We start from the raw sequence: 21,805 nt of genomic DNA on the forward strand, positions 1-21,805 counted from the left end.
CTGTGGCTACAAAAAAAAATAAAAAAACGGTAGAGATCAATCATTGCAACAAATCTCAATGGTCTTGGCTCTCCAGAGCCATATGGCCCCGCCATGATTACAAGTGACCTGAATGGAAACAATGTTGTGCTGTGCAAATAAATTACAGAATTGTTCTAGTGGGACAGTGGAACACAGAGTGGAAGTTTGAGACAGCAAGACGTAGATTAATTAGCACACGCAGGCTAACGTGACGATAATTAGTTTGTATGTGGCACATTCTGTTAAGACTGAGCTCCGACTGAAAGCCCTTGGGAAGCATGAGTCATTCCCCGCAGGAGGCTGAGGAAAACATCACTCAGGACCCTTTTACATCGCTCGTGCCATAATGAGACTAAAGAGTATGTTGCTAGTGGTAACAGCCCTTTTGATGAAATTCCTTATGATGATATTATGAGAATTGATCTGACATTTAAAGTAAGCATGGAACTTCTTATTAAAAAATCTGCACACACATAAAATAATTTCTGCAATTCAAAGTGACACTAAATACAACATAAGGACAATGTGAAGGGTTTTCAGGTTGTGTTTGTCTGTGCTAATGGGTTTTATTGCTTTTGACTGAACATTTGACTGAGGGGAAAATAATCTTTTATCAAAAAGATCAAAAATAAATAAATGAAGCTGTTCATTATTGAATTTGAAAACACATAATAACAATTTAAGCACACTTTTTAATCTTAATAGACTTTGAAATTGAATTAAAAAGCGGCATTCCTTCTCAGAGGAATAAAAATGTCTTTTTTTATTCCTTTTTATTTTAATGTCTCAGTGTTTTGTCCTAGACAGCAAAATGAGAGCAAATGGAGACGTTTACTTTTTTCAAGTGTAGCTACAGATTTTTCTCCTTTAGAGTTTCAGAAGAGATCACAACAATGGCTCAATGGCTCAGATGTTCCAAGATACCGAAGTCTGCAATCAACAGTAAGACTTCTCAATATGAACTCAAAAAGTTCCATAGCATTTAGATTGTTAACCACAGTAAAACCCACACATTGCACCTCACTACCATGGTAAAAAGTAACTATGTTGCTTCTGTGGTATTTGTTGTGATAAACAGTAGCTTAAAGACATTTAGTATAATACAAATGCACAAAATTGCTATAGCTTAATAACAAAAATACTGTAATATTCGATTACTCCGCAGCATGATTTGTGTAGTGCATAAAAATTATATTAAACATTTATTGACATTTTTTAAATAATTTTATTAAAAAAATAAAAAATAATGCAGTGATGTCAATGTTTGATCACAATACACAAAAATACACACGTCTATTTTAGAGCATTTTCAGACTTCAGGAAAATTGCTTGCAGGGTATTATTCAAAAACTCGCCTTTTGTTTTCCACAGAAGAAAGAAAGTCATACGGATTTGGAACAGTATGAGGGAGAGTAAATTATTTTCATGTTTTATTGATCTATTCCCTTAAGTCTCATGAGATGTAAACGAGACACCTTTGTGCAATACAATTTTCCTCTGGGTTGGGTAAATTCACACTCTCTTTTCTTTCTCATCTCTCTCTCTCTCTCTCTCTCTCTCTCTCTCTCTCTCTCTCTCTCTCTCTTTCTCTCTCTTCTGGGGAGATCAGGTTGGGTTAGTGACATTGAAATTACTGCAGTACCACCAAGCGTGGTATTCTTTTATTCTTCACAGACATGTCAAAAAAAGCACTTACATTTAGCTCTGACAATTCGAGATGATGTCACGGAAATAACGACAATCCAAAATTTGTCGCATTCAGTAGCTAATGACTTTGTTTGTTTCCAGAGCCAGACATAGCAGTTTTGTTCCGATCTAAAACTGATAAAGCAATACTAATTTAACCTTATAGCCTCACGCTGTGATTCATGTTGCTATAGCAACCATCATTTGTGAGCGTGGAGCGGATAGTGCTCCTATCGAGAATAAATTTGATTTTATTTTCTATTCATTTCAGTTTCTTTTATCACTCACAGCCAGCTTTTTGTGCTTTGCAGCTTTACATGAGTTATAAAATGATTGCAAGGCAGGCGATTGTTGATTTTCAATTTTTGATAGGTGCTCTCAACATGAAGTGATATAGTATTGATTATATTGTTTTGTGAATATTCTACCTATATTATTCTACAATGGCACAAAAATGGCTCAAAAGCCTCTTTAGGAAAGCAAGGATTTGGTTGTTTGCCTAAACCATTAGAGGCATCAAGCATTTATTGATTGAAGGCAAGAAAATAGTAATTGCATTGCTACGCTTTCATTTTCAGGCAAATTTAAGTCTGGATGCCTTATTTAGACAGTCAACATCAGGTTAATATAAAACAAAGAAAGAGAGGTAGAAAAAAAGAAGAAGAAGAGAGGGAGAGATTAATCAAGCAAGGACAAATCATGGTCTAAACTGCTCTCAGAAAATTTCTCAGATGACTGGACGGCTTCTAAATATGGATGCAGATAACTGTCGTACAGGGTGCACATATGGTGCCAAGCTCTGGTATTCCAGTCCACTACACTAATTGTTGAGCTGCCAGCTGAAGCCTGTTTCAGCTCTGGAGGTTTGTGTGCTGTTGGTAGTGAAGGTGCTCATGCTGCAGGACACCCAAAAATCATTTTAACGCTTTTGAAAAATCTGATCACAAATAAGATAAAAAATAAGATATGACATTCAGTTTTCTTGCAGCTAAAAAATTACATTATATATACAGAATAAAAGGTTTTGGTTCAGTAAGATTATGTTACTTATAATTAATTGTGATTATTTTATGCTTCTGAAAAAAGTCTCTCACCAAGGCTGCATTTATTTGATCCGAAATACAGTAAAAACAACAATTTATGAAATATTATTTCAACCTAAAATAACTGTTTTCTATTTTAATATTTTTTAAAATGTAATTTATTTTTGTGATGCAAAGCTGAATGATTTTCAGCATCATTACTCCAGTCCTCCACTCCTGTCACGTGATCCTTCAGAAATCATTCTAATATACTGATTTGCTGCTCAAGATACATTTCTTATTATTATTAATGCTGAAAACAGTTGTACTGTTTAATATTTTTGGGGAAACTGTGATTTAGTTGTTGAGGATTCTTTTATTTATACTAATTTCAAAAGAACAGCATTTATTTGAAATTGATTTTTTTTCATTACAGTAAATTTTGAACAGTTCAATACATTGTTGTTGATTTTTTTTAACATTTATTTTAGAAAAACAAAATAAAGTCTTTCTGACCCCAAACTTTTGAATGATAATATATATCAATATTTTCTATATTACATTATATTATATTATATGTGTGAAGAGATAAATCCAATTGAAAATAACTTTCTGTCTGTTCGGACCACAAAGGGAGAATGTTAGCTTAATGTCCAAACTGCTCTTTTCCCCACAATGAAAGTGGATTGTGAACAAGGACAGCTGTGATCACCACCATTTTGGAAAAACATAACGGTGAGTAAATTATGACAGAACCTTCATTTTTGAGTGAACTATAATTCTAAATAAAAGTGCACTAACCCAAACATAGTTTTGTTGCTTTAGGAAACACACAAGTGACAAAAGTAAATGGCTTTCAGGTAAATCATAGACACACAGAGGAAGTGGATAAAATAAACTATAGCATTCATTCTCTCCGCATGCAAGAGTGTGTGTGTGGCTTATTTCTGACAAGAAGCAGAAACATACGCTCACTTCTGGCATGCGCACGGTCGCCTCACTCTGACAACGCCGAAACAACAGTAGATTAATAAGCTACATGTTCCCAAAACAAGCTAAAGCAACACAACAAAACATCCCAAAGCCTTTTTGCTCGCAGGATGCCGGTCTGTTTGTTAACATCTGCCAATTTATGGACAGCTTGAAATGAATACAGATCCAGAGAAAAGGAAACACTCAGTTGCCAGGAGACATCACCAGAATGTTTTAGCAAATGCTGGAGAGGTGGTACGAGGCCTGAGACAGAAACCTGTTGACAGGAAGGCCACACGACACAATGCAGAAATATCTGTAATGTCCAATATGCAGATGTCACAATTTCTTTCTCACATTAGCAGCTGGTTTCAAAGTACGCACAGTATAATGCTCAAAACACAGAAAGTTGCGCTTATAGGCTCATTCTGTTTTAAAATTACTAATAGACTTAGCCATCATCATTTTCTACTTGCTATTGCGAGTCACAAGCAGAATGTATTGAAGGAGGGGCATTTTTAATCTAGAGAGCATTTGATTGGACAAAAAGTTGAAGTACAAGTCATAAATTTTTTATATATTTTTCCCAAATGAGAAAGACCCTACATTTTACATGCACATACATGCTTAGGGCCAGATTTACTAACAACTTGCACCAGCGCAAACTCACTTTTGCCGCTAAAAAACTATGCAGTGAAAAATTAGCGTTGAAAAGGCGTGGGCACTTTTGCAGCTGACCTTATTGCATATGCATTTGTAGGAGTTTCTTATTTCTGGTCAAAATATATGGGAGGAGAGTATTTAAATGAATCATGCAAGGTGATTTACTAAGGTTTGCGCTGGTCAATTTATTGGTATTTGCACGATTATTTAGCGCCCCCCAAAAAGCATGTCTTAAACCAGACGTTAATTTGCGCTGGTCTTAGTAGATTGTGTTGGTCATTATGGAAATGATCCGGCTGCGTCTGCGTTCCATCTGCGCTTTTTTGGAATTGCGCTCTCACACTAATTTGCCCTTTTTAGTAAATCTGGCCCTAAATGTTCATTTTCTCAAATAGATGACATCAGAGCTAACAGACATGAGCTAAAGTTTGTTCTTATGAGTTTTTAAGTCAACATATAAATATTTTAAAAATGGATAAGTTGGGCAATTTAAAAAAACTTTTCCTTTTTTCCTTAAAAAAAATCAACTTTACTTAATAAAGTTGCCCATCCCCTATATAGGCCTAGTATATATATGAGATTTTCCCCTTACCTGTTGGGGCAGAGCGTGGGAATTTCTGATTCTCTCCCCTATGTTAATTGATAATTAGCTGATTATATAAGTGCTCTGGGTTGTATTTGGAGTAGACACTCACTCCCTGTGGGATAGTTTCTCCCACGAGTGGCTCGTGACCAGGATGTAGCTTCTTACTGACTTCTTTCTCATTTGTTTCTTATGCATTTCTTATATCATGTAGTTTTTGTTGTGGTTTTTACATGTGTTTTCCTTTATTCTATAGACTTATGTTTATTATTATGTATGGTTATTGTAGTATTTGTTAAATGAAATAAAACAACTTGCATTCATTAGATGTCGGTGTCTGATCGCTCTTATATATTGCTTATATATATTATGCTCTATTTTTTCTATTGTGTTTCAGAGAAAGAGAGCCAACACAATGCTGCCTCTTACATGAACAACCTGTGCACAGCTCTTTACACTTTTATTTCACTCAACTCCCTTATGGACTGTGTTGCTCTAATGTAAAGGTCAGTGCAAGAAAGCATTTGGTGTCTCTGAAGTAGTTTTGCTGTAGCTGAAACCATGAATAGTCTGTGCATTTGAATTTACGAGTAAATAACTCAATGACACGTTAAAATAATGGCAACTTTGGCATAGTCATTAAAGCATTAAGAGTTTTTGCAGCAATGCCAGTTCTTAAAAGAACCATTTTTTTCTCACTGTGAAGAATATTGTAATAATCTAAAGACCAACTTTTTGTGCAGTGGAAAGGTAAAAAACAACAAAGCAAATGTGAGATTTAAAAAAAAACACAACTTTACTTAGGTGAACAGCAAACATTTCAGTCACAACATAAATTTCTTCAGTGCCTGATTCTTTTGCAATGGAATGATTATTATGGATGTTTAAGGTTCTTCATGGAATTATAGATTCTACCAATAAAAAAACATTTATTTTTAAGAGTGTGGTGTCCGATTATATATTAAACGAATAAGGCTAGTTTATTGATGTTTTTTTTATAGAATATATATGCTTCTGTGAGTAAAGAGCCACATTAAGTAGCCTATATGAATGTTTTCAATGAACTTTGTTTTGGGACAGTTTAATGGGGGCCTCTAGTGGATACATTACTCACATCTTCTGAATTCCAAAAGATTTGTAAAAGGATCATTTGCTTTAACAGCATCTATAGAATTGAATTCATTATTGTTTAGTCATTTAATTGATGAGACCACCATGCATTATTCATAACAGCTCGCTGAGCACTAAGTGCTTAAAGCACTGCTTATATAATTAGTTTGATTGATTATCTCCTGCATTATATGGTGTCACACGCTGTCAGTTCACATTTTATTTAAAGGTGCTCTAAACGATGTCGGGTGACGTCACTTCTTGTTGACGTTCGAAGTATTGTCAAACAAAACGGAGGCTAGCTAGACCCTCCCTCCTCCTCATCAGCGCACTAACCCCCCAAATCCTTCTTGTCGGTTATTGGCTGGAACAGTTTGTTTTTGTTACAGTGTGTTCAGGGGACAGGCAGCTAGCGGATAGTGAGGAGATGTTTGCTGTATGTGACAAAAAATGTTTTGCACTAAAAACGCGTGACATCGCGAGCACCTTTAAGTTCACGCCATAGGACTAATTGTGGTTGAATACCTTTCACACTACAAAAAAACCAATGGGATCTCATTGGTTGGATCAAATGAAAATATGTTCATGAGATATGTTCAAGTCATGGCATTTTAAAATGATTATAAATAAAAATTTAGACTTTTTAGAGAATTAGAGACATTTTCAATTGTGACATGCATACTGCATTGACTGCAATACAATCTGTACAAAAACATTTTACTTTTGAGTTTTTCCTTTTTTTCACACAATATTTTTTACTGAGATTAAGGGAGAAACTAAATGGGACATTTTACTTTTGATTTGTTTTTACTTTTTTTTTTATTCTCAAAGCTGATTCTCATTATTACAAATTACTGTAATGCAATACATATATTTATGTTGGTCAAATATATTTTAACCAGCATCAATTCCACAATGACAAAACAATCCTATATCATATTTTTTTCCAAAACACATTGTTTACTTTTTAATTTTTATATGAGAATTTAGGAGGAAATTTCATGAAAATAATGTCACAATGGTCCAAAAGAATGCTGTTGTCTTCAGGTTCATTATAATTTCTTATTTTTTTCTATTGATTTTGGGGTGAATTGTCACCTGACAGGTTTTGTGAGATTCACCTAATTACAGTAACCACTGTTTTCCACGTAAACTTCTTACACCTTCAGGACATAACTGATTTTGACACATGAATTACCAATCGACTCTTGTTTCCTAAGGTGAATACTGATGCAGAAATGTCGTTGCCCTCTCCACAGATTCTCTGAAGTACACACGCTGTGGTCCGCCTAACTGATAGTGGAGAGCTGTGCTTTGAAGGAAGGCCATTGTTGAGTAGCACCTCTCAGCGTGCATTACATAAATGTGGGGCTGTTACTTAGGGCAGGAGAGTGTTTAGCATCAGAGGCAGCAATGTGGGTGTGTGTGAGGGCCACTTCACCCGAACTAGACTGCTCTGATTGGCCTGCACACAAGAGCTTAACAGAGGTTTCCACATAAAGGAGGGCCAGTGAAGGCATCAGGGCCCTTCACAGTCAGTAATGCTTTGTATATGTATGTATGTATGTGTGTGAGAGAGAGAAAATGCATTGACACATGTTTTATTTATAAGCTACACACTTTGAACACTTTGGCAAATATAATTAATTCATGATTATTTAGCTACTATTCACTTAAGTACTCATGTATTCATATTATGTGAATAGTAGCTAAATAATCATGAATTAATAATATTGTGTATTAATGACAAAAGGAATTAGCATTGCTTGCAAGGCAGCAAAGGAATATTGTTAAAGTTTGAGGAAAGGGATTTAGCTTTGGTAAAAAATAATATTTTAAATAATATATGAAATAATAAATATTAATATTTTCATAGAATAATATCGAATATTTGTCCAATTTAAAATAAAATTCAAATGCAAAAATGGTGCATCTGAATTTTAGTTGTGCATCATCAGTGGCGCACGAGATGCGTTGATGATGTAAGAGTTTTTGCGTTTTAATGTTTTTCTTATCCAGTTGATCCCACTTGATGCAGCGCTGCTGCGTTGTTTATTCAAAACAATGCCAAATACATGCGCTAGACAGAGATCTCTGAACATGCTCCTTTCCAAAACCCTGTGAGGCAGCATTGACAATAATTGAACAGAACTGAATGGACTATTGAATTGACTATTTTACCCGAAATAAACACATTTTTGTACATGTTAGAGTATTGTGCTGTTAGCTTAGCAACATCAAACTCTATTTGAAATAATTTGTGAGTCAAGTCTCCATCTCAAGTTTTGGATGCTGCCTATGTAGGCAGTAGGCAGCTCATTATGTATTGAAACATTTCCTTTGTGACAGTGAACTGCAACTAATCACAAATCATTATTTAAATAGATAAAAGAAAGAAGACCAATCATAATTCCAAATACGGCTACTATGATGACGTCGTCGCTGTTGGTTACATTATGAATGCTACGTGTTCTATCAATGTTCCATGAAAGACTGAATAGTACAAAAGTACAACCAAAGCTAAAATTGTCCACAAAACAGTTCCGAATTAGTCTGTATGTTAAACGTTTTCAGGCTGAATCAATAGCACAAGTTCAATACTTGGCGTCAGGACTTTAGTACAAATCCTAACCAGAATGTTTTAGGAATATCAATACAGAGCTGCCATGAACGCACTGCGATAATCTCTTCAGCGTTCCATTCCAGAGCTGCCCCACTTGTGTAATCCGTACATCATAAGACAGCATCAGACAGCGAGTGCAGTTTGTATCGTGAGGGCTGTCACACATGGAAATGGAAGAACACTTGTTCCTGGTTGATGTTTTGTCTGGATCGAGATGCTAAGCTATTAGCAAAGCCTAATTACAGGGATGGTCTCCTTGAAGCACCATGTTCATTGGCACAGGTGAAAGCGCTGGGTTGTAATGTCAATATCTCTCCTGCTCCTTGATCAGCCCATTTAATCTTGATTTCAGCTGCAACCTTCATGTTAGCACACCAGATCTTTACCCATTACGCAACCCCCACACTATGGAGGTGGCAACGAAACCATTAGTGACCCAGCTGGAGTGATAAGATTGCGGTTCGATTCATCCAGCCTGCGTTACTTGTCATGCATGAAATGTTCCTCCAATGAATTGCTGTGACACAAATAGAGACCAACTTTGGACTTACCTTTGAGATGTGCTTTTGTACTTCTGCCTGTAAAACAAAAAATGGAAACACATTATCCATAATGAGCACATGCCATGGGAGTAGGTATACTTTTACGTGTGTAAAGTACATGACTGACAAGAACAGCATGCTCTCTTTCTAGTGTGAACAAAGCCAGGATTCTCCAGGAATTCTCACTTCCCCACTGCAGTGATAGTAATCGTATGGAACTGCTGTTATCGGATGTGTTTTAGACTGACGGTTTGATAATCTACAGCGCACTGGGACTAATTGCAAATCAATCGCTAATACATTTGTTTATATATATTAAACAGCCTTAATAAATCATTTTGCTTTTGATTGTGTTTAATCCACCTAGAAGTTTCCAAGGAGCAACTGTGACCTGGATTTTGAGCAGTAGGACCATTTCAACGCATCCCAAAACAACACTGTCTACCTAGGATGGGATGAATGGATGAGCATGATTGGTCTATAGGAAAAGATCCAAAGAGGCTTGAATGAGCTTTGCAGGGAGGTGATGGAACTAGACTGGTTTAAATCCCGGGATCATCCATTCAGTGACTCCGACTTTCTACAAATTTGTTTCTGTTATAGGTCACAGCGCCTGATTAGATTGCAACAATGCATTTAACATCAGACTAAAGGTTATTTTGTTTAGCAGTGACCACAACAACAGAAAGTAATTTTTATGATGGAAAATAGGATAACATGATTTAAGTAAAATTAAGCATACTGAATAAACAGTCAAAGTATATATATTTTTTTTTGAATAAGGTTTGCTGAAAGATTATTTATTTAATAATTTTGGCAGAAAAATAAGTTGGAATATTAATGTAAAATTAATGTTACTCAGTATAACATGAACTACTGGCACTTATGAATGTACTAACTATAGTGTTTGTGTTGGAACTTGGTTTTATGAATTGTATAAGTCTCTAAGAGTATATCCTCTTATTTCTGTTTTGAATATAACGTTTGATAGATAATGTATTATTATTAATGTGGCTGAAAAATAAGTTTGAATTCTTAGTTAACTTTGATGTTTCATAAATGACGCATTAATTATGTTTGCTGAAAAATGAATTTATAGTTAACGTCAAATTTAAAATGTTAAATCAACATTACATTTGAATATTGTGCACAATACTAGAGTTGGTGGTGAAATCCAAAATACAACGTCAACATTCCTCATCCTTCGTTTAAAATTAAATCACAAAATAATTATGTTTGGATAGTTTCACCATGAAAGGACACAATCCAAACACCGCTGAGCCCAAACCCGACAAGATTGATTTGAATTCATTAACCAAAACTGTCAGTAGAAGCAAGTATGTGAACAACAACATTGCTTGATTAGGCTTGACAGTCTCATTAGTATTACATTCACACACTTGCTGCCCCAAGAGTCAAGATTCACCCACTACCAGCATCATAGCGTACAGTGAACACAACCATACTACTGCTCATAAACAGCTCTGTCATTCTCTCTCTCTTCCCGGGAATCAAACCACATTTTCCAGACATGCTGATGAAAGAGTATGAAACAAGAAGCACTTACATTCCTTTCAGCCTAATCCACATCTTCTCCGTCTGGTCGCACTTGGAGTACTTCAAGGAGTTCTCCAGCCCGTCCGTGTCGTTGGCCAGAGACTCCATGGTTTGCACGAATGCACGAGCGTGTGGAGTGTTCTAAGACGCAGAGGGATACGCAGGTATGCGATTCAACACGTGTAGCGCAGAGCTCCGAGTCTTCAAAGCATCTCCGGCAGTTCGAGCTGCACACGTTTCCCAGAGGGTCCTGCTCTCGGCTCCAGAGTGCATCAGCCCGTTGGAGTGAGTGTCAGCGCACAGACCTGTCCCTCCACTACGCACTGAGGGAACGCTGTCACACACACACACACACACACACACACACGTCACACAAATGTTTCTCTCTCTCTCTCTCTCTTCCTCCCAATGTCCGGAAAAGCAGCGGTGTGCCTTGTGCCTTGAGTATTTATCACCCTCTCGGAATCTGTTCCCTCTTGCTCTTTCGCCCTGTTTTTTTCAGCCTTTCAATCAATCTATGATGGAGGCTGTCCTGTCTCCTCTTGACATCTCTAATCTCACGCATTTATAACATTGCAAATACACAAACACTCACAAGCCTTCACTACCACACTCGAAAGAAAAGGGGCACCTGTGTGCGTCGCTCCTCAAATGGAATCCGTTGGCTGGAAACGGATCAGCAATTTCCCCCTCCTCTTCCACAGCCGGAGAGACGCAGAGGGAGAAGCAGAGAGAATCGTTTCCTCACATCCTCACCAGCATCATTATCCTGGCCACCAGGGGCCGAGATTCTCCTGCCATTCACCAGCTTCCTCGAGACGTCGCTCTTCAGAAGAATCCATCATGAAGCCGTATTTTACAGAGACTTACCTTCCATTGGCAAGCTGAATGATAAGCTCCCCCGGCGGCATCTCCAGGTCCCGAGTTGGCGTTTTAATGAAATTAACCTGTGCACTATAGCATCCCGCGCTCGTCTCGCGCACGGCAGCCTAGTTTCAACATGCTCTAATCCTTTCATTCCAGCGCAGCTGCAAGAAGCAGCGTGCTGATAAAAATGTCATGATTGTTCGTGAAATATAAGGCGTTATTAGGCAGGCACACACTCAGAGAGACTGTGAAGGTTTTGGAGGAGAATCAAATCAGCAAACATGCTCCAGTCCGAGACAGAGGCACCTTGCCTAATATAGCAGCACCCCTATCTTGTTTCTGTAAATAAGAATGGAATGAAGATTGTGAGTTTTTTTTTTTTTTTTTGGTGCTGTTGCAGCCAGGCATGGCTGATTTTCATTCATTAGGGGGAAGGGCACATCTCCTGCCTACGGAGCATCAGCATTGATGGTGATGAGCATCAGCATGAATAGGCTGAATCTTAAATAATCACTTCTTCTGGGTTACCGTTCTATTTGATTACACTCTACAATGTAAAATAGCTTAATCATTGCTAAATTAGCATAGGAAAAAAACATTCTCATTAGTTCATTTCATCACATAGGAATTGCTTGAAATTAGTGCATTCTGAGAATGACAGATTATTTCTGGGCTCTGATTACTCGAAATCTTTCTTTGTTTCATGTAAAAGTGATTTTGATTGGTTGCTACATGAATGCCTTTTTCTGTAATAAGATAACCACATTTTGTTAAAATTGCATGAAGTGGAAAAACAGCCTCTCGTCTTTATTTTTACTTTTTCCGTTTAATGAGATTTTACATTACATTACATTAGCATGTCGGTTGACAGTTGGGATTGTTGATTAAGCCATTTGTTTCATATAAAACAGTTCTGATATGTTCTGACAATGTCTGTCTGTGTAAATAAAACATTTATATTCACTTTCGGCACTAAAATGATGAAATACGTTGCCATGGCAACACACTGCCATACAAATGGCTTTGGAGGGAATGATTACGGCTGTAAAAGAATGACTTGAAGGTCTCACAGACACACAGACAGGCAAACTTAGACAGAAAAGAGCTGCAACAAAGACTACAAATAAAAACTGTGCTGGGTTATTTATTTAGGTCCACTTATCCCGTAGGATTGTCGTCATGCTGATTGTGATTATCGACTGAAAAAAGCAAGTAGGACAAGAGTAAGAAGGTGCAGTTTGATTCAAAGCACATTGGGGAAGCTTTTGTGCTTGTCAGCTACTGAGCAATTAGTGAAGATTGCTCAGGCACGATTTAGACCTGTACATTATGAACACCTAAGAGGTTCTGGTTGTGACAAACACCTCCAGGACCTCCTGACGTGTCGTACTGCTGCGTTTTGTTAAGTCAGAGAAGTGTCAATGGTTAGACGGTGCACAGAACTCCATTAACCAAACATAACTGTTATAGTGCTGCCTTGCTGTCTACTGCCTTTTAAGGCAGCATTCTAAATAAAATGAAACCTTATACGTGATTTATTTGGATTGCTCTACATCTGCAGAAATTATTTGTGTATTGCCAACATCGCTTCATATGCAAAGCATATGGAAGACTTGACTGATTTATTTCAAGAGTTAGTGTTAGCATGTTGCTATGCTAACATTGCTAGACCTTATGTAGCGCCACCCATTTTCAGCGCCGGTTCGTTTTGTTCTGTCTTCCACTTTGTATTTCCATAGCATAAGGGCAAGATCTTACGGATTTATGAATGAACCGCTCGTTTTAAAATCTTCCCGGTCTACTGACATTCGACATCCACTTCAAACATTACAGACCTCCTGAGAATTTCGGTAAATCTACAACAGGGATGAGCAACTCCGGTCCTCGAGGGCCACTGTCCTGCAGAGTTTAGCTGCAACCCTGACAAAAATTATTTTTTAGTAATCCTGAAAACATTGATTAGCTTGTTCAGGTGTATTTAATTAGGGTTGGAGCTAAACTCTGCAGGACAGTGGCCCTCGAGGACCGGAGTTGCCCATCCGTGCTCTACAATGAGTAAATCCAAAAGTAAATCCGCCTTAGCCACCATCTTTGATGTTTTTATCACTGATCTTATAGCGATGCATTATGTAAAATTGTCTTTTTTGTATTGAATCAATATTAAAACTAAAAACTATTAAAAAACGCTTTGCTTAACTGAAAAGCTGAAATGATATAAAATGTGAATATTAGATGAAAAACTTCAACTTAAAAAAAACGTAATGAAAAAGAAATGTTAGCTTGGAAACTAACGTAAATAAAATAAGTTTAAATACTTAAATTACTATAAATGACTTTATGAAAATGAACGAAACCTAAATACAAATAACAAATATAAAAATAAATTAAAAATATTTTAAAGATATTATCAAATACAATAATAGTTTATAAATAGTAATAAAATAACACTTTATTCAATTAATTATGTTTATAATCATAATTTTTCTAGTTTCATCTGACATTTTTATTTAGTTTTTATTTATTTTATTATTTTGCCGTGCTGGTAGCAATGCATTGTGGGATTCTTTTCTGCAAAAGATATATGTGATGCTCAAAAGGTATCTTAGGAGGCAGCATGATCATGCTACCATTATGTATCATGCAAATTGCTGCCAATGAAGTGAAATCACAATGTTTTGGAACATAGCCAGTGTTCTGTTGATGAACTCCAGTGTTTCAGAGTTCATCATTCTTTCATTCAGGGCTTGGCAGAACCTCACATCTGATACGGGGTTGGATGCGGGTCATGTGTCCATGGATGTAAACAACCATCAGTCATGTGTGTTAGCTGCAGCATTAAAATATGAAACGTTATACCTTCACTTTTTTACAATGACGGGCTTCAACCTCTGATAAGAGAATAATAGGGGAAATCTCATAAAACCTGTCTGGCTCATATTCATATCCATATAAAAAGAAATTATATTCTGTGTAGAGAATATGGAGCCTATTTTTAGGATCTACACACACAAATAAAAAGTACTAAAGTTATACATCACATCAGCATTTTTTTATACTTTATGCCTTGATACTTTATTTATGCCAATCATTGTATTACAATAAGGTGATTAAAATGAGATTCACCATTGAGAATAATGATAATTATTTAAAAAAAACACTCAAACGTAAATATATAGACGCATTACCGTAATAATACTAATTTAAGGGTATTGTGCTTAATTTGCCATTAAAATAACAATACAAAAGGCTTCATTGACAATATTTCATTTAATTTTATGGTGAAATGAGACCTGAGCATGTTGTAAATTGAGATTCACCCAATGACCCTGATTTGTAATTCACAAACATTTGTTTTTAATCTTGATGGGTCTCAGTTCACGGACGAACATGCTTTGACGTCAGAGAACAATCATCATCAAGCAGGTAATTGTTATAATGTGAGAGTGGGTGTTTCCTTTTGGTTGTGCCTCTTAATTAAATGGAGTTTTAAGAGCCAAAAGCTTAGAAAATGTTTATCCCCACGGACAGCTCGACATATGATGTATAATACATCTGACACTTTAAATACATGGGCGGCTCATGTTTAATTCGAATAACTCCTCACAAGCTTGGCTTTTACTTACTTATGACAGCTTAAAATTAATAAATGTCCTGGACTTCTTTGGATGTGAAGAGTGTTTATACATGCGACAAAGAAAATGTGGCATGAATGTAGTCTTTGAAAGATGTGAGCACTGAAAGACACTTTTCCTGCACTGCAAGTATTATTCAGAATTATTGATTGATATTTACTAAAGATGACAGGAAAGCAAAGTGGGCTTGAATGTGACAGATTAAAACCACATCCATGTGAGCACAATGGGTTTTTATATTACCCACTGTGCCACAAATCCCACCAATTCCTATTTTAAACATCCCAGAAAACATCTAGATCTGACAAATGACCCTTCGCAAAGCACTGCCTTAAAAATACTACTGAGCGGGAAATGTTTTCTGATTTACCTCGGCGGTTTCAATTAAATTGTATCACAGATTTAATTGAAAATCAGTGTTGTTATTGTTTACTAAAACTAATTTTAAAAAAAATCCATTTGAATTCAGGCTGAATTTAAATAAAACCTAAAAACCTAAACTTAAAAACCTAAAGCTAAAGTCAAGTCACCTTAATTTATATAGCACTTGATTTTTTTAAAGCAGCTTTGCAGTGAGACACAGGAAAAGTAAGGAATAATGATTCAGAATTCAATTCTGCAGTAAACCAGCTCTAAAAAGACAATAGAGTCACTGTTCCCCTCAATTCAGTTCAGTGTTGATTCAGTTCAGTTCAATAACTATGTAAAGTCCATTAGTTATGAAATTTGTTCGATACAGCTAAGCAGTTCTACAATAAACGGACCAAAAAAAAACAATAGTGGTGTTATTCACTTTGAGTCAGTTGAATGTTGATTTGATTCAATTCAATAAAAGTGTCAATATTGCAGAATTTGTCAATTATGGAACAAAATCAAATTAACTATTCTTAATTTTGTGTGACGTCACACAGTGGTGCGGCCGCCATTTATAGGACCGAATTGCAACATGCCGTCTATCTGCTGTGCTGTAAACTGTGATAACAGCAAATCACAAAGAAATGTTGAGAAATTAACGTTGACCTGGAAATTTAAATAAAAGTAAAATTAGCAAATTACAGGTTAGAAAGCTAAATTAAAACATGTCGTTTACAATTGGAACACGTATAACCTTATTCTAGACTGCTATCTAAAATTTCATTAGTAACCTTAGTAACTGCTCACTGTTTCTGCCTTAAATTAATACATTGTTTAAATTAATAGATTTTTAGCTAACTGCATGATTTATATACATTTCTGAAATGCATAACTCGGACACTCTAAATTGAAATGTAGACATATGCATTTTCTGTAAAGCTGCTTTGAAATATTATTTGAAAAGGGCTATACAAATAAATGAGAACTGAAAATAAAGGTGTCCAAACGTCACTGATAATACAAGAGATGTGCTTTATCGACATTATTAGCAATTCAGTTCAGCGATGCTTTCATGTTCAGCAATTCAGCGATTACTCGTGTAACGTTAATATCGCTCGATTAACAGTGTGCCACTTACCCTACCTGTTATCATTTTCTTCATGGGGGCATTTAATACAATGCTAAATCAATAATCAGATATACCTATGTACAATAACATTACGATGTCCAGCAATCGATTTAAATAGTACATTGGGTTTAATTTGTCGTTTAATGACATTCGACATCCGACTATTCTATTATTTACTTTAATGGTCCAGTGGCAGAACTTTCGGCAAGCGTGTCAGAGGTTCGGGGTTCTAATCCGCACTCGTAGAGTGTTTTTCCCCTTATTAAAACCGATTATGTGTATCAGTGGTTGTATATCAATCAGGAACACATTTGTGTGCATTTTATTTTGTGATTTCACCGGAACGAATAGTGTCTCCTAAACGGATTAAAGCTCGCGTCCGTGTGAAGACTGTGCGCGAGTCACAAGAGAACACTGTATCTGCACCTCTGATCGCAGAGTTCACAACCACTTTGATCACTTGATTTCAAAAACAACACATTTCAGCGGGCTAGATCACCTCTCATTTAACAAACGAACGAAAAGAATCCTCTACAAGATAACTAGAGATGTTTTATTTATTTGTATTGGTACATCCGTGCCGCGAGATGTTGCAAAAGTGGTGGGGACAATATCGATCCTGGCTAAAAGTGATGGGAACATGTCCCACCCTTAAATTACGCCCCTGCCTCCATTCACCTTCGCCGGTGTACGGAGAGAGATTGTGGACGAGTTAGATGTAAATGTAAGCAAACGTAAAATTTGGCAAGTTTTTACTAGACATTAGTGGAGTCAGCAGTTCGTTTAACAGGAAATACGGATCTATACCTACAGTATCTATTTTTTTTTGCTTTTCATCTGTAGTGAGGTGTGCTATTTTAGTGTGCGACATTTTTCCGATCATAGACTGTAAAAAAAGATGGACGACGCCCCTTCGCTCTCTTCCATTGGTGAGAAGTGAAGCCGTCAGTGTCCCGATATGGCGCTGACATCTTAGGACTTGAGTCTGCGCAGTTGCGATTTCGAGACCAGACCTGCGCAGTAGTGAGCAGGAAGTAAAGCCGCGAAATCAACGCCCTGCCCTCACTCTCGCTGAATCAATCGCAAGCACACGCCCCTGCACTTTTTTTAAGTGGCCTGTCTGCTCTGTTCTGCTCCAATTTTGATGTCTGGTGATTGCTGTACCTCATTAAAATAAGGTAAATACAACTACTAACCACATTGTCATATTTAAAAAGTAACACATGGATATATCCTATTGTATAGGATATATTAATGTATTAATATAGGACCTATACTGTAAAATTTGAGTAGCCTACTCATATTACAACAATTAAACAACTATCACAATTTGGTGGACAGCTAAATCAACTTCATATTTAGCTCATGTAGTCTGTTTTAGCTAGGTTAGCATCCTATAATTTATTAATTTATTTTGCATGCGCAAAAAACTCAAAGATTGATCGGACATGCCAGATCGGTTAGCACATTCTACTGCAGAACAACCCATTATGTCGGTGTGAAATAATTAATTATAGAAATTTAGATATTAAATTTAAAGCTCCAATCTCCTCAGTCCTCCAAAGATCCCGAAAAAAAGTCTGTTGGTGCTTCAGTGACTACTTCACTCAAAGAACCTGTCAATCACAGCTGTCAATCATGATGCCACAGCGCCGTTTTTATAGCATCAAATAACTAACTAAAAACAAACTTATTTTAAAAACAAACAGTTGAGATTACATCAGCATGATAAAAACTACAGTAATTGACAGAAACTATCTTTGGAAATATAAGATATGTGAAGTGTAATTTAATTGTTTAGTTGGTCTCATAGTGTTGAATAAGATGGGGAGGGCGGTGTTTATGACCTATACTAGGTCCGGTCACCGGGGGGCGATCGAGACATTTTGGCTTCCCTTTTCAGGGCTTGTGCGGCACGCTTGTTTCTGATCACCAGGGAGAGGAGACGCAATTTAACGCAAAGGTCCTAAAGATTGTGGCCACAACAAAAAACTCATGTGACTGAAACCCATGAATAGAGCAGCTCTGCAGAAAACAGTGATGTCATCATCAAGCTTAATTCAGTTCAAGTTTTCTTCTCATCCAATAGTGTCAGTGTAGTCCAATCAATAATAATACTCAATATTATTATGTGGAGAATACAAACTAATACTAATACAAATCTACTAAAACTAATAAAAAATTACAACGGCACATAAAATTTGTTAAAATGACAAATGAAAATATGAAAAATAAAAGCCCATATAAATCCTTAAAGGGTTAGTTCAACCTAAAATGAAAATTATGTCATCCTTTACTCACCATGGTGTTGTTCTAATGCCATATGCTGTTCTTTCTTTTTCGAACCACAAAAGGAACATAAAAAATGTCCCGTGAATAGCGACCGGTATCAAGCTTTTTAAAAAGAGGCAAAAGTTTTGCAGAATAATCTCATGCAACACATTCTGTATATTCTAAGTGTCCTGGGGGTATACAATAGGGTTTGGTGAAAAACACAGCAATTGTATGTTATATTTAACAAAAATCTTAACCTTGGCCGTTGGTTTTCTGTACACAGTACACATTCGTGAGACACTATTAGCACCACAGTTCACTCCGACTCACCTAAAAACACACAAATTGTGAGAAATTAAGATTAACGATGCAGAATGAAATACAATCCAGGTACTTTCTTCTCTAAGGTGAATATATTCATTGTGTTCATCACAACAAAAGGTTATCATGTTCACATCTGTCAACTGTCATTCTGACTGTCGTCAGACAAATAGAGTTCTGCTAGGACTCGTAGGAGATATTCAACTTAGTTAAGAAAGTACAAAGAAAACATTTAGTATACTTTTTTAGAGTCGGAGAGTGAACTGCGGCATTGAGTCTCACAAATGCGTGCCATGCACAGAAGACCAAGGGCCGAGATCAGGATTTTTGTTAAATACATAAAATGTCAATTTATTTTTCACCAAACACTATCATATACCCAACACTTCGAATTGTGTTGCATGGGTTCATTCTGTTACACTTTTGCATCTTTTTTTTAAAAAGCTTGATGCTGGTTGCTATTCAGTGCCATTATATGGACAAGTGTGAGCAGGACATTATTTTTTAAAGCTACAGTATATTATATTGACAGCTAGTCGTTGAAATGGGTACAGCGTTGCAATTGGAGATATTAAATATTGGAGAGAGTTGTCTCTCCCGCCCTCTCCTCCTCTACTCGACTCTAGCTCGGGTTGCCAGATTGAGGACATGCAACAGGAGTAGCAGAATTGACGATGGAAGGCGACAAGCCTTACACTGTAAGTTGATTAGTTGATGTATCCATGTTTAATATGCCTCTGTAGCTTTTTAGATGTGTGCCAAGGCTTTTTAGGTCGGGTAGAATCTGTGATCTCTGACCTAGTTTGTTTGCTGGCTTCCGGGCTGCAATACGCTGTGTTTTCCACCAAATGGCAACCTGGGTTGTCAAAATACTATTGGGTAAATTGGCAGCGAGCAGGATCCCACAAACCAAAGCAAAAAGAGACATTTTGTCATGAAACGCACATTTCAAACTAGAATAACTGGTTGTATTGTTGTTTTTCAGAGAAACAAGTGACCTTAGCATGTTTCCTAAATCTCTGAAAATACATAATGCCATTTTTGTGCTTTAGTGCAGTCAAAAAAATGACATACATCACCTTTAAATTTCTAATTTTTTGGTCCGAAAAAAAAGAAGAAGAATGGCATTCTGCATTAGAACAACACCAGGGTGCGTGAATAATGACTTTTTAGGGTAAACGATCACTTTAAAAAAAATTATAATACTAAAATAACACTTCTGAAAATATCCAGTTCATTCCTATGGGGTGTTTTCCAAAGCTTGTCTGGGTTAGCAACATAAATCAAGGGGGCGGAGCTTGGTAAAGGTTAAATTATACCATCACTATGACCTTCCTAACTGCTCAGTTAATAAATATTTAGGTTCATGGCTTATCAATCTTTAAAGCCATTTCCCAATTATGGATTACATTACGAAAGGTTTGTCCCCAGCTCTGTAAAGATCAGGGGATAATTATGGATCCATCATGTGTGCTGTGTGAGCCCTCTTTCCTACCCTGTAGTAGAACATTACAAAACATTCAGTATTAATTACGTTTAACATCATGTCTAGAAAGGTCACTTCATTTCAATCAATATAAGCCATTACAGTAAGAAAACCAGAAGGGAACAATTAATGAATATAGCACACAATTAACTGAACTGATGCTCTATAAAGATGTCAATCAATGTAACATCAAACCGTAGACAGGATGATTGTATATTCAGCTATACATGATCGCACCCACATGTAGCATTTAAAGTGATAGTTCATACAAAAAATGTGACATCATTTACTCACCCCAATGTCATTCCAACAGCATTATTTGTACCTTCTGCGAAAGACTAAAGGAGATGCATAGTGATTATTTCTGTTAAAAGGTAAAAAAATAAAAGGCCAAAAAATCTCTTATGACTTGAAAAGAACTTCTGACCTTTTATAATATTTGTATGGTGCCTTTTTAGAGCTTAAAAGTATACATCACAGCAGCTCCAGCCCGATCTCACGGCAATTCATACGAATTTTACGAGGTGGCTAATTCGTACGAATTCATACGACCTAGCCACTTTTTAATCACTCGTATAAATTCGTACGAATTGGTCGTGAGATAGCGTTGGCAGCTCAGATACTCTGCCTAACATTTCATTTTGTGTTTTATGAAAAAAAGAGGGTAACACTTTATTTCGATGGTCCACTTTAGACATGCCACTGACTATAAGTAACTTTGCAACTACACGTAAACTAACTCTCATTAGAGAGGCCTTAAGTGTATGTCTACAGTGGACTATCAAAATAAAGTGTAAAAAGAAAAGTCATATGGTGTGGAATTACATGAGGGCAAAACGTTTATTTTGCTTAAACTACTGCTCTGATTTGCTCTTAAAATTCAGAGCAATATTGTGATACTGCTAATATTGTTTACGATATTGATACATTACTTGTGTTTTCCTCAATTCTAAGTCACTTCAG

At 36.5% G+C, this 21,805-nt stretch overlaps 1 protein-coding gene across 4 annotated transcripts in view; it reads right to left on the reverse strand.

Annotated features, from left to right (window-relative positions):
• The window catches only part of pde1a (phosphodiesterase 1A, calmodulin-dependent), a 112,290-nt gene that overhangs the window by 49,240 nt on the left and 41,245 nt on the right, over nt 1-21,805 (reverse strand). The window contains exons 1-3 of one of the 4 annotated variants that reach the window (XM_077215966.1): nt 11,411-11,786; nt 10,790-11,113; nt 9,232-9,258 (exon numbers count right to left, since the gene is read on the reverse strand). The exons of 1 other annotated variant lie outside the window; for it this stretch is intronic. In XM_077215966.1, coding sequence (XP_077072081.1) covers nt 9,232-9,258; nt 10,790-10,887 — 125 coding nt within the window. In that variant the 5' untranslated portion in view covers nt 10,888-11,113; nt 11,411-11,786. Of the gene's footprint in view, nt 1-9,231; nt 9,259-10,789; nt 11,935-21,805 lie in introns of those variants that run through there. 2 more of the 4 variants (XM_077215965.1, XM_077215964.1) reach the window with 2 other exon arrangements.

The sequence above is a fragment of the Siphateles boraxobius genome, unplaced genomic scaffold (genome assembly GCF_051911475.1).
Source record: "Siphateles boraxobius isolate OS27281-9 unplaced genomic scaffold, OSU_SipBor_1 7, whole genome shotgun sequence".
Lineage (NCBI taxonomy): Eukaryota > Metazoa > Chordata > Actinopteri > Cypriniformes > Leuciscidae > Siphateles > Siphateles boraxobius.